The sequence below is a fragment of the Solanum tuberosum genome, unplaced genomic scaffold (genome assembly GCF_000226075.1).
Source record: "Solanum tuberosum cultivar DM 1-3 516 R44 unplaced genomic scaffold, SolTub_3.0 scf00084, whole genome shotgun sequence".
NCBI classification, from domain to species: domain Eukaryota; kingdom Viridiplantae; phylum Streptophyta; class Magnoliopsida; order Solanales; family Solanaceae; genus Solanum; species Solanum tuberosum.
In genome coordinates, this window is record NW_006239009.1 from 144,157 (window position 1) to 156,540 (window position 12,384).

At 38.9% G+C, this 12,384-nt stretch overlaps 1 protein-coding gene across 4 annotated transcripts; it reads left to right on the top strand.

Annotated features, from left to right (window-relative positions):
* Window positions 1-467: 467 nt before the first annotated feature.
* Window positions 468-3,669, top strand: LOC102600241 (glycosyltransferase-like At3g57200). 4 transcript variants are annotated; one of them, XR_001473383.1, is made up of 4 exons: window positions 468-580; window positions 803-945; window positions 1,100-1,144; window positions 3,455-3,669. XR_001473383.1 is itself a non-coding variant. In XM_015308423.1 (2 exons), exons 1-2 carry the CDS (start codon window positions 1,580-1,582, stop codon window positions 3,537-3,539), a joined length of 231 nt encoding a protein of 76 aa, XP_015163909.1. In that variant the 5' UTR covers window positions 1,548-1,579; the 3' UTR covers window positions 3,540-3,669. The 4 variants fall into 4 exon arrangements, 1 of the variants encoding a protein (XP_015163909.1); XR_367279.2 differs by lacking the exon at window positions 468-580 and having other exon boundaries at window positions 700-945; XR_367280.2 differs by lacking the exon at window positions 468-580 and having other exon boundaries at window positions 700-945; window positions 1,108-1,144.
* The last annotated feature ends 8,715 nt before the right edge of the window (window positions 3,670-12,384 follow it).

Sequence of the window (12,384 nt, forward strand, 5' to 3'; positions counted from 1 at the left end):
ACGCTTGGAGGTTTTCTTCAATTTTCTCTAAATGATCTGCAAGATATCGGAAGTACAAGTTTCTTTACGATCATGATTATCAGATACATGTTTTTCATTTTCCATATATGGGAAGCCACAGCTTCTCCATTTCCATGCTCCATCGTCCAAGAACCTTAGATACATTTTTCCATCTGAACCTATTAAGAACAGATGCGCTCCTGTGAAGCATGGTCCCGGTGAACCAACAAGAATGACACTTGGATCTGGTGTTCCGTGTTCTATCCAATTCCATCCGTTGGACGAATTCCAATTATATTCAACTAGTCCATCATCTGCCGAAAGCATGAAAAGAGAACCTTGCAGTGACAGTGAAGATAACCTCATTGCAGTTCCAGGAGATCTTGATAATGTTTAGATTGGTAATGCTCATGCCATAGTTCAGTAACATTGTTATACTAGTATAAGTGTCCGTTCCTTCTAATGACAAACACCACGTTCTCTCGGAGCAGTTCCTGGTCAGCAATGCTTGCAATCTTTGTACTCGCTGGATACCGACAATCTTTCCATTTGAACTTTCTCAGTGCAACCTAAGAAACAAGTTATGACACTTTAGTCTTCATTTTATCAATATTCAGACTGGAAGCTTAGAAATTTCAGGATATATAAGCTTAGTGCCACTCATTTTAGCCTTCATTTTATTAGGCTGAAACCATTCTTCGAATAGTCACCTTTTGAACCTCTAAACTAGAAAAGTGGACATAGTATATGTTTCCAGTTATGGTTACCTTTTGATCCACTTCATTGCCTTGTAACTTTACAGGAAGCTGGCGTGGACTGGATCATTCAACTTGATACTGATGAGCTAATGCATCCAGCTGGAAGCCTGGAACTAGTGAGTATTCTTTACGGAGACTTCTGGCAGATATACCTGAAGATGTTGACATGGTCATATTTCCTAACTATGTAAGTCATAGAGATTGCTCTAGGTTGTCTTCTAACTCTGTCTAAGCATGTAATTACATGCACAAATAGTCAAAAAGCATGCATTTTCTTCGTTTTCATATTCTGCTGTCTTTTTTCTTGTTAATACCTTCTCTGATGATGACAAATATTTCAGGAGAGCAGTGTTGAGAGAGATGATGTGAAGGAACCTTTTAGTGAAGTAATATATCTTTTCACTGTATCATTTTTTCTTATCTTTCAAGTTCTAGTGTTAAATTCAATCGTTTGGCTAGGAATAGGTTTAGATTTTATTGAAATAAATTTGGATAATTTTATTACCCAATACTTGAGAATGGAGCAACACCTAGTAGTCAAAGAGTCATCTCTTTCTAGACGAATGAAAAAGAAGGTTGGGTTGGAGTTAGACACTGTGGAGGCAAGAATGTAAAATTGTACCTTGCAAATATAAGTAGCTTGAGTGTTAGACCTTACTCTTTGTTTATAGCAGCAAGAATTTCTTCGAGAAAGTTTGCGTAGTCAGTAATTTGTTTTAACTATGCAACTAAAGTTCTTTTAGACTGTTTATCAGTAATACATCTATATCATGTGGTAGGTCACGATGTTCAGGAAGAATTATGACCATCTCACAAAAGAAATGTACTTTGGAAACTACAAGGAAGCAACTCGTGGTAATCCTAACTACTTTTTGACTTACGAAAATGGAAAATCAGCTGCTCGAGTTCAAGATCATCTTCGTCCTAATGGTGCTCATAGATGTCACAACTACATGAAAAGCCCAAAGTATGTTTGTTCTGCATGTTACTTGTTTTCCTTTTATCTCTATTTCGTTTCTTATTTATTCCTAGTCCTCCAAAAGGTATTTTGTGTGGTTCCTTCGATTCTATGCTTGTCTTGGTGTCTTGGTGTCTTCAGTAGAGTGTCTTGGTTTTGTTGGAGTTGAGTTTCCTCTTTTTCAATGCTTTGTTTGGTGCGACAGCTATCCTGATTTACATGACCCCTCTTTGGAGTAGAGTGTATTGATCTTGTGTGATTGCGACTGCTACCTGTCTTGGTGTCTGGAGTAGAGTGTATTGATCTTGTGTGATTGTGACTCTGTTTTGCTAGAATTTGTTGTCTCATCTTCCCCTTTTCCACCTTGATTTCAGCTTGATTGTTGGTACCCTGCCCCAAAGGGGAAGTAAAAGCAAAAAAGATATCTCCTTCAAAGTTTATGAGAATTCCACCAATTCCAGTTCTGCCTGGGTTCCCAAGAGAATATCTTGGGATTTTTCTCTACCTAAATCTGTAGGAATTCTAGGATCTCTAAGATAGATTAAAGCTTCATTTGAAAGTTCCATGCTACACCAAAAGTAAAACAAAGTTGAATTGTTGCAACTGAATTGTTGAGCTCTACGATTAGAGCTCTAAGTTGCTTTTGAAACTCTGTTGCAGCTGAATTCATTTTCCTGTTGAATTGTTGGGCATCTGTATTGAACTATGAATTACACATCCACTTTCATGAAATCTGAATAATGTTCTAACTGCTGGGAGGAATCTGGAATCCGCTATCTGGAATTGTAAGCTGTAATCTGCAATAATCTGAAATCTGTAATCTGCAATAATACTTCAATTTTATGCTTGTCTGGGTGTTTGCAGTAGAGTGTCTTGGTGTTGTTGGAGTTGAGTTTCCTCTTTTTCAATGCTTTGTTTGGTGCGACAGCTATCCTGATTTACATGACCCCTCTTTGGAGTAGAGTGTATTGATCTTGTGTGATTGCGACTGCTACCTGTCTTGGTGTCTGGAGTAGAGTGTATTGATCTTGTGTGATTGCGACTGCTACCTGTCTTGGTGTCTGGAGTAGAGTGTATTGATCTTGTGTGATTGCGACTGCTACCTGTCTTGGTGTCTGGAGTAGAGTGTATTGATCTTGTGTGATTGCGACTGCTACCTGTCTTGGTGTCTGGAGTAGAGTGTATTGATCTTGTGTGATTGCGACTGCTACCTGTCTTGGTGTCTGGAGTAGAGTGTATTGATCTTGTGTGATTGCGACTGCTACCTGTCTTGGTGTCTGGAGTAGAGTGTATTGATCTTGTGTGATTGCGACTGCTACCTGTCTTGGTGTCTGGAGTAGAGTGTATTGATCTTGTGTGATTGCGACTGCTACCTGTCTTGGTGTCTGGAGTAGAGTGTATTGATCTTGTGTGATTGCGACTGCTACCTGTCTTGGTGTCTGGAGTAGAGTGTATTGATCTTGTGTGATTGCGACTGCTACCTGTCTTGGTGTCTGGAGTAGAGTGTATTGATCTTGTGTGATTGCGACTGCTACCTGTCTTGGTGTCTGGAGTAGAGTGTATTGATCTTGTGTGATCGTGACATGAAGTTCATGTCTCTTTTTTGGGTTATAGTAACTTCATACATTTATTATACAAGACCCTTCACTCCAACAAAACCTCTAACTTCTATAACTGCTGCAATTTGATTTGTTGTACATGGTTTGTTTTGATTGTTAGTTTCTTTTTAAATGTGTAGGGAAATGGAGGTGATCAAATTTGAAGGGTTGCCACAAGTCAATTTGATCTCATTGAAGTGGAAGTGGATAGTGAAGAGTTTTTGAACTATTGTAAAAATTTGAATACATTATATTTGATTTTGTGAAATATATTCATTGCTAGAATATATGTTGAACTATTGTAAGAGTACTTTTTGAACTATTGTGTACACATATTTAGAATATTGCTTTATAAGTCTGTGTATGTACACAAGACATACTATCTTTTGAAGTTTATTGCAGTTCTATATATTTGAATTACTTATTAGCTAATTTAATGTTTGAGATTATTTATTGCAAAACAATATTGGTGTTTTTTAATTAGAAATTGTGGCATATAAATATTTTATAGCCAAAATAATATATTACCACACTTAAAAGTGTAGCCAAAGCACTATAAATTGTGGTATGCATATGGGCAAGGACTACACTTCAAAGTGTTGTCATACATAAGATAGAAAAGGCAACACTTTAAAATCGTGGGCAATAAGGAAGCAAAGGCCACACTTGGCTTAGCTTATGGATTATAAATTTTAGCATGTACATAAGAAAACTTACACTTAATAAGTGTTGTTGTAGATGAGATATAAAAGGCGACACTTTTAAAGTGTGACCAATAACAGCAATTCAGGTACTTTAATGGTTGGGTTTTAATTTATATATAGTGACTCTGGTAGTCGGCGAATGCCGACTGCTGCAGTCGGCAAGTATTTTTCGACGCTCAGTCTACAGACTACTCAGAAGTAGTTGGAAAGTCATCGAGTGGTTCAGAGAGCTCGACCCAGCTCGCCAAATGGCCCAACGTGCCTATTTTAAACCCATCTTCTCAAATTCAACCCCGCAACCCCTGAAAACAAAATTGAAACATGCAATAGTTAAATTTAGGTCAGACCCATCATACCTATTACCCCGAAATACTCAGATTTCTTTCGGTTTTTCCAAATTTGGCTATTTGATGACATTGGCCCTTAAGAATGGTGTCACCCGCTCTATCATTGAGCAATTTATGTCATTTAGCGCAAACACGGGCTAATCAGACTGCACCCAATCAAATCAAGTAACAAACAAACATAGCCCAACAACATTTAGCACGAAAAGACGGGGTTTCATACGATAAACACATCATAGGCAAGGTTAAGAGATTAAACCGGTAATCAAATGTTCTAATTAAATCAGAGAGGCCCAGCACACATCACTAAAACAAGATCATTGCAAATGAGTACAAATTTAATAAAAACAAGCTCGGGGTTTGGAGAACTAACCTTCTATGCCAATTAACGTACTATGAAATGCTAGGCGGCAATGTAATCAAAAGTCCGAGCAACAATTAATCAACCAAAATACCTATGGAATGCAAAAATATTGAAAATACTCACTTAGTGCAAGTTTGTGAAGCTTAAAAGTGAGGGAAAGTGAAGAGTTTGAAACTTTAAAACCTTTGCCTTTTAATAACCGTCTAGTTCGCGTCCATTCGACGACGTTAGTATTGCTCGCCGATCTACTCTGCGATGTACCGAGTGGTTACTTACCTCGCTGAGTTTTACAGGACCTTCCGTCAAAGTGAGGGTCCAAACGGAAGTTTACATTGGGATCGCCAACCTGTTCGGCGATTCGCTGAATGAACTTTTAGTTCGCCAAACGCAATTTCCACATATTCTTTACAGTTTAACCGGCACAATCAACACACCATTATTTCTAAAACAAAAATAAAGCATTTAAGACCTTGGGTTTCCTCCCAAGAAGCACCTTAGTTAACGTCGTGGCCCGACGCAAGTCCTTACTCACTCTCTATCATTGGGGTTGGCCCTAGTGTTACTATGTAACCCCAATAGTTCATTTGAGTGGAGAGGAGGCACTGCATAACTCATAACTGTCCTGATCAGCTGGATGGATCTAGAATGAGAGCCAATCATCTGATTTAACACTTCAATATTCTTCTTCATCTCTTCCAACACTCGATCTTGTTCGGTGATCTTTTGGAGAATGATTTGTAGTGTGTCCTCGACACGATTGTTCTTCCTGTCTCTAGACCTTTTTTGCTCATGAGGGGGATGTACCTCCCTTGAGATTTGCACTGGTCTTCCACCTCTGATATTTTGGTGGTCAAATCGTTCAACTGAGTTACCAGTGAGGTTAATTTGAATTCCCTCTCGACTTCTGGATTCGTCTTAGCTAATTTGCCACAATTTCCCTCAGCCATGCTCCGGGTATCTGCCTACAACAACAACTCAAAGAAAAAACAAAACTAAAAATAAAGTAAATAAACTACGACTTAGAAGAACAAAAATTTACTAAACTGAAATTCTCAACTAACACCACTACCCGGCAGCAGGTGCCATTTTGATGTTCAACGTAATCAACTGACACTATTTTGGTTCAAGTGCCAAATGATCGCGTGTAGTGATATAACCCAACCAAGGGTTGGGATCGTTCTCAAAAGGAGTGGTTTTGACAATTAATAAAAAAATGAAATTTAGTTCTAATTAGTCATAGCTATAGATAATAATGAATAAAAACATACTAAATCTAAGGGGTGACGCAAGCGTCAATTATTAATGTGGGGTTTGTATTAATTAACAACTATAAATCAGCAAAAGTATAAGGAAAACTAGATAGAGAGACGGGATTCTTGGGATGTGATAGGAATACGGGATAAACTAGACTATACGGTACATGCTTTTGATAGTAAATTGTTGAGTATTTGTGACTAGGCTATACTATAGTTGGGGTAAGTTCTCTCTCGAGCAATTTACCCCAAAACAACTCGGTTTCTCTCGAACACCGAGTTGCTGCATTAAGCACAGCCTCCGCATTATCCCATTCACTCTCTCAAGCTAAATGTGTAGGAGAAGGACTAGGATTCACTCTATCGAGTTGAACCCATGTCGACCCAATACCATAGGCTATCAATTTACTAGTCTTAGTTTTATGACCTCTCTCTCGAGCAAGCCAAAAACACTAAGATGAAATCGTATTTGCAACTACAATTCCATTAAGTTCATACACAACTACTAAATAAAATCACATTTAAATAACAAATAAACCATCTACAAGCAAGACCCAACAGATAATCTAACCCATATTCACAAAATCACACCCCAATAATTGAGGTTTTAGCTAGACATGTAAAAGAGATAAAATTTATACCAATATTAGTTTCCATCAACTAGGTATGAAGAATTAAATCTTAAAACACGTCAAGAGTGAACAATCTTCGAGACCCACGTCCAATTTCGTGGATTTGAAACCCTTTGAATCGTCAAGGTCTTAGAACAAAGTCTCCAAAACCCTCTAAAACTTAGACTCTCTCAAAAACATTAAAAAGTTAGAATAATAGAAGTTTAGTTTGATTTGATTAAAACAAGTATTTATAGTGTTTTAAAATTTGTGCTGCGGAGGACCATTAGGTGCAGTTAGTCGAGATCGCTGATACGCTCGGCGATCCACCTTCTAGTCGATTTATTCACCTTATTGCTTTATCCTTTATCCTCTTCGCATTTTGAGTCATTGGGCGATATGGTACTGTTTCACGGAACTGCTCAGCGACGTACCAACTGCTCCATTTCATCGCCAACTTGATCTTTCCCTTCAGGCTCAACACACAGGTAAAAAAGGAGATCTCCAGGCCAATTGGTGACTTACAAAGTAGGCTCGGTGATCTTCAGGCTTTCATTTCTTTGTTCTTTTCAGCCGCCTTGTTCCTTCTTGCCAAGTAGTGTCCATGCTTTGCCTCAAACTCCAAATACCTGAAACTTAAGGATTTTCATCAGATATTGAGACAAAATATGCATTTGAGGACACTAATTTTATCAAAATATAGCCCTAAATGAGTCCAATTTGTGGACTCATCATGAACCCACTTTTTATGCTCCCCCCCATCGGTAATATGGCGTGCCATCCAATGGAGTAAATTCTCTCACTTATCAGCATCCCTTTGGAATTCCCCATTCTGAACCTATCATGTAGTCATACTCCACTGTAATAATTGGCAGAGTTTGATCTAGGCAATAAATGAACCGGTTGATAGTGGTCTCGGTGATATCAACAGAAATATTTCGTACCACAGTAGCCTGAAGTGGGGGTTGAGATAATGGCTTAGCCCATTTAGGAGGCATAAAACTCGGGCCATCTCCTCGCTGAATTTCCCCAAGCTTTGTGGCATCCACTAACACTAGTGATTCTTGAATATCTCCTCAATAGTGGCCACAATGTGGAGGCTATCTCTATGTACCCTACACTCCTCAGAAATGGTTTGGGTCTGCCTCTGATTCTCGTTCCGGTTCCTGCCCATCATAGTATATCGGGTACTGGCACTCGACACAACGCCTGTTTGGCTTGGTGGTATTTATTAAGGGGTACATGGGTATGCCAAGAGGGCCATGAGCCTTTCCGAAGCTAGTGTACTTGAAGGTAGAGGTTGGTCTAATTCTAGAACTAGAGCTTGATTGCGATTCATCAGCATGTAGGGCCCCCTCCTAAGACTAGGGGCAACTACGGGGGTGGTGGAGAAGGGATTGTCCTCATCAGATACAACCGCCTGCCTATTCTGGCACCCTGTGCTCATAGGGGCATGTGGGGGGGGGGGTCTTCTTAGCCCCAGTATGTACTCTTCTCCACTAGAATCATGTATAATTCGATGCGAGGGGGAAACCAACTTTGATTTGCCTTTTCTATAGTAAACGAGGGCCTCTTTTGCAGCCATGGTACATGTGGAAGACTAGGTACTACTAAAAAAAGACAAAAAGAACAACATAATAATTTTAGAACACCGACCTAGACAATTTTAAAAAAAAAAATACAGACGGTGACTATTTTGGTGACATACTGCCACACCCCGAGGAGATCCCCTTGCTCTAACACAGGACCTAGGATCACGAGTGACCCCAAGCTAACCCTGTTTGTATATCATAAGCATACTTAAAGATTTACTGAACATAAAAATACTGTGCGGAAGCTTGAACATGATATAAAGGAAAATTTTGGGGAATACGCATTCTAAGTCTGAATATATAAAACTGAGTGTTCAATAACAACTGATAGATTAAACTCAAATCTAAAACTGAATATAACTATGTCTGAACATAAGCCTATAACTGACTAGAGATGCTGGGACATGCCCCCAACTAACTCTAGCAAAACATAAACTGAAAGATTGAACATAAAAAGGAAACATGTCTATCGTCCTCGCAGAATGAGGACTCACACTATTACTACTGAACAAGAGATCGGGAACCGATCTATGTGTGATTTGAATGTTGAGGACCAGAACCTACATCACAATAAGATGTAGTGCAGAGTATGTGTCAGTACTTGGAAGGTACTGAGCATGCATGATAGGATAAAGTTGAAAAATATATACATAACTGAACAAAGCAAGAAGAGCAATAATATATCTGAATTGAATGTAAATACTAAAATATACTTAATACTGAGCTAACTTAATGCAATGACCAAGTACATAACATACTGAGACTTAATATTGAACTATAACTAATAACCTGGTGAATGCACTAGAATCCGACTGTGGGAGATACTATTAATTGATATAAAACCACAAGAGCTATCTGTGGAGTCCGACGTATCGCCTCATCTAGAGGACCTATTTTACCGTGTCAGGGGTATAAAGGCATGACTGGCGTGATCACTAAATATGTTGCCCACAGAGGAGACTTATCCTATAGGGGCACACAGTTCTGCGACTATGAGGGTGACTCACCCTTAGTCCAAATCGGTGTTAAGCTTACTCCCAACTGAATATGTAAGTAACACATTATAACTGAATTTCTGAAATACTGAATAGCTCAAAATACTAACATGCTAACTAATATGAAACATTAATGTATTGATAATAAACATTCTTAACTGGGCCATGTATATCTGAATAAACTGACCTAGCAAGTGGAATTCATGAACTAAATGAATCTACACAACTAGGGTTCTGAGTTTCATGCAAAGAACTAAACAACAATTCCACGAAAACATGATAATATAATTTGGATTAGTCTAACAACTGAATCACAATAATAATATAAAGTTCTAAAAACCCTACGTCTAAACATGATATAGAGAATCAAGAATCTGGATGAATTCTAGGGACCTAATGGGTGAAAGGAACTTAATAGTGAAATAACACATACCAAGTGATGAATTTCACGGAGAAATCTTTCTATTTTTAGGGCTAGAACTAGAGGAAACCTTGTTGTATTCTTGGAGAGGGTTTGTCGACTCTTTCTCCCTTTTCTCGTTCAACTTGGATGAATTGTAGAGAATGAATTTACTTGGGTAAAGTCTAATTAAGTTACTAGGCTAAAACTGACTAAAACTATGTAGTTTGGGGGTTAAACGACGTAGTTTAGTTGTCCAACACATAGGGAAAAGTCAGAATGACCCTTCCTTAAAATCTGCCGAAGCCACCGACGGCCCCTAATCGACAGTCCGTCCTGGTAGGGAATCGTTTTGCTTTGGAGATATGGAATGTGGGGGTCTGAACCACGGCCTAGACCACGAACCGTGGTCCCACCTACGGTCTATAGCACCTGGCCTAGTTCTGGACTTAGCAAATTTTTCTGGCCCTTCTGGTGAGGGGCTGTAGGTCGCCAACCATGGACCCCACTTACGGTTCATGGGTCAACCTACGGTCTGTAGGTGGCACCGTTGGTCGCACCTGCAGCTCTGGAAATTTGCATTTCTTGTCTGTCTAGGATACAGGGTGTTACACATACAGTGGGTACCTATGGCCCGTCGATAGAGTGGCAGGTTGTACGTCCCCATCATAGGTCAGGAGGTCCCTTTTTGGTTCTCTGAAGTTTGAACCACAGATGTGAAGAACAGTCCGTCGATGGAACGATGAACCGTAGTGCACACAGTTGTTCCTGACTTAGCCTATTTTTGTTTGTATGTAGATGACGGACCATGACCTACAGTCCGTCGGTTTTGGCAGTGTACCACAACTTTTCTCGGTATTGAATTCCAAAATTTCATATAACACATTAAACTTGACAGTCAATAACCAATCTAAGTCTAAACTTGCATTTCAACATATTATGTGGTAGTTCATCATTCGTAGGGTTTCGTTCATTCACATTTATCAATCATTCACGTCACTTGTGAAACCTTAAGTTAAAATACCCAGTTAGACAGTGAATTCTCTTTTTTTGGTTAATTTTAACAAGCACTCCAATTACCATCGTTCCAAGGGTAGTATTAGGACTAGTTTATAACAAGTTATCATGCAAATTCCTACCCAAGGTCAAGTACCACTTCGTTGATTTCAATTTAAATAATTAACACAAATCAATGTTATGGTGACATCTATTACCTTACTAGCAATGCGAAGTGGAGGAGTGTGTTGATTAAAATTTCTTTTAAAGACCCAAGAAATTTAGACAGCAAACCCAAACATAAAGTGATCTTCTGGGAGAGAGGTAGTGAGGGAAAAAAGATAGAGAATATCGGAGATGTGAAAGAGAATGGGGGTAATGAAATTTGAAGGGAAAGATATAAGGGAGTAAATAGGGAAGATTATGGGATGAATGCGGGTATATTAACAGTTTAAAATAGTTGGGGGGAAAGAGGGAAATGGGGGAATAGTTTAAAATGAAGGGGTTTTATTTTAATGGGGTCCGAGTCCAGTCATCAGAAATACTAAATTTGACCCATGAAATCCCGTCGACGGTCCGTCGATGTAACACCCTAGATTTGAAAAGAGGCAAATTGCAGGTGTCACCCATGGGGCCAACCACACCTCATGGATGGGCTTCGTGGATTGGACATCCTGAAAAAGTGTTTTGAGGCAGTGAACCACGACTAGGACCACGCCCAATGGGTGAGGCCACGGTCCGTGGAAGGGGAAGTCTTGGATTGCCCAAATTTCTTTGACCATGATCCACGATTGACCAGGATGTACCGGGTGTCCATCCATGGCCCGTGTGTCATGGTTTTGTGGGTCGTGTGAGGGAAATTATTTTAGGAACTTAAAGGACCTTTTCAGTTTTAATTTACTTGAGGTAAGTCTCTAAAAGTTCGCAAAATTCCCCAATCAAGTCATTCTCTCAAACTCCCAAAAAAATTCCCAAAACTCCTCTCAATACTCTCTAAACGTCGGAAGAAGAAGAAAGGAGAATAAAGCTAGTTCAAGATCAAGTGTCTAATTTTCAAGCTTTTGTGGGATATTTGACTAAGGTATGATGGCTTTTTATATATGGGGTCCTTCTTCCCGTAGAGTCCCCTAGAATTCCACAATTTCATTCAGGATTTCCCCAATTCTAGTTAGGTTTCTTTCATTGCTGTGGGTGATGCTGAATGTTGATCCAGTTGAGTGGATTATCATTGTTTATGATCTAATTGATAAAAGAGCATGTATTTAGAATGAAATTACATGGACCCATTCCTATCCTATGATTTTAGGGTTGAATTGATATAATGGGTTTGATGCCATGTGAGGGAAACTCTATGGATTATATATATCCTTATATGATTGATGAATTATGACTATAATTGATTTAGATTGAAGAATATATGATGAACATGATGTTAATTACTTTAAAGTAAAGCATAAATGATGATCATGAGATGTAGTGCTTGAGAGTAAAGCCTAGACTATGCATTGTTGAATGTAAATGCTATGATATGGAAAATATACTTTATATAATGAGTTGATAAGCATGCATGATTGTATGACTGTGAAAAGTTTACTAACATGAATGATTCTAGGTTGAAGGGATTACTCACCTAAAATTAATCTCGACTATAGTGCTTAATGAATGAGTAGGCTACCCTTGACCTCCAAAAGTAAGGATATGAGGCGATTCCCCTACTCTTTAGACTTGAACAAGAGGAGAGTCCCCATTCTTATTATGATGAATGGACATGGATGTGAGTACCCAATGCTCCTTATGAAATTATGTGGAGG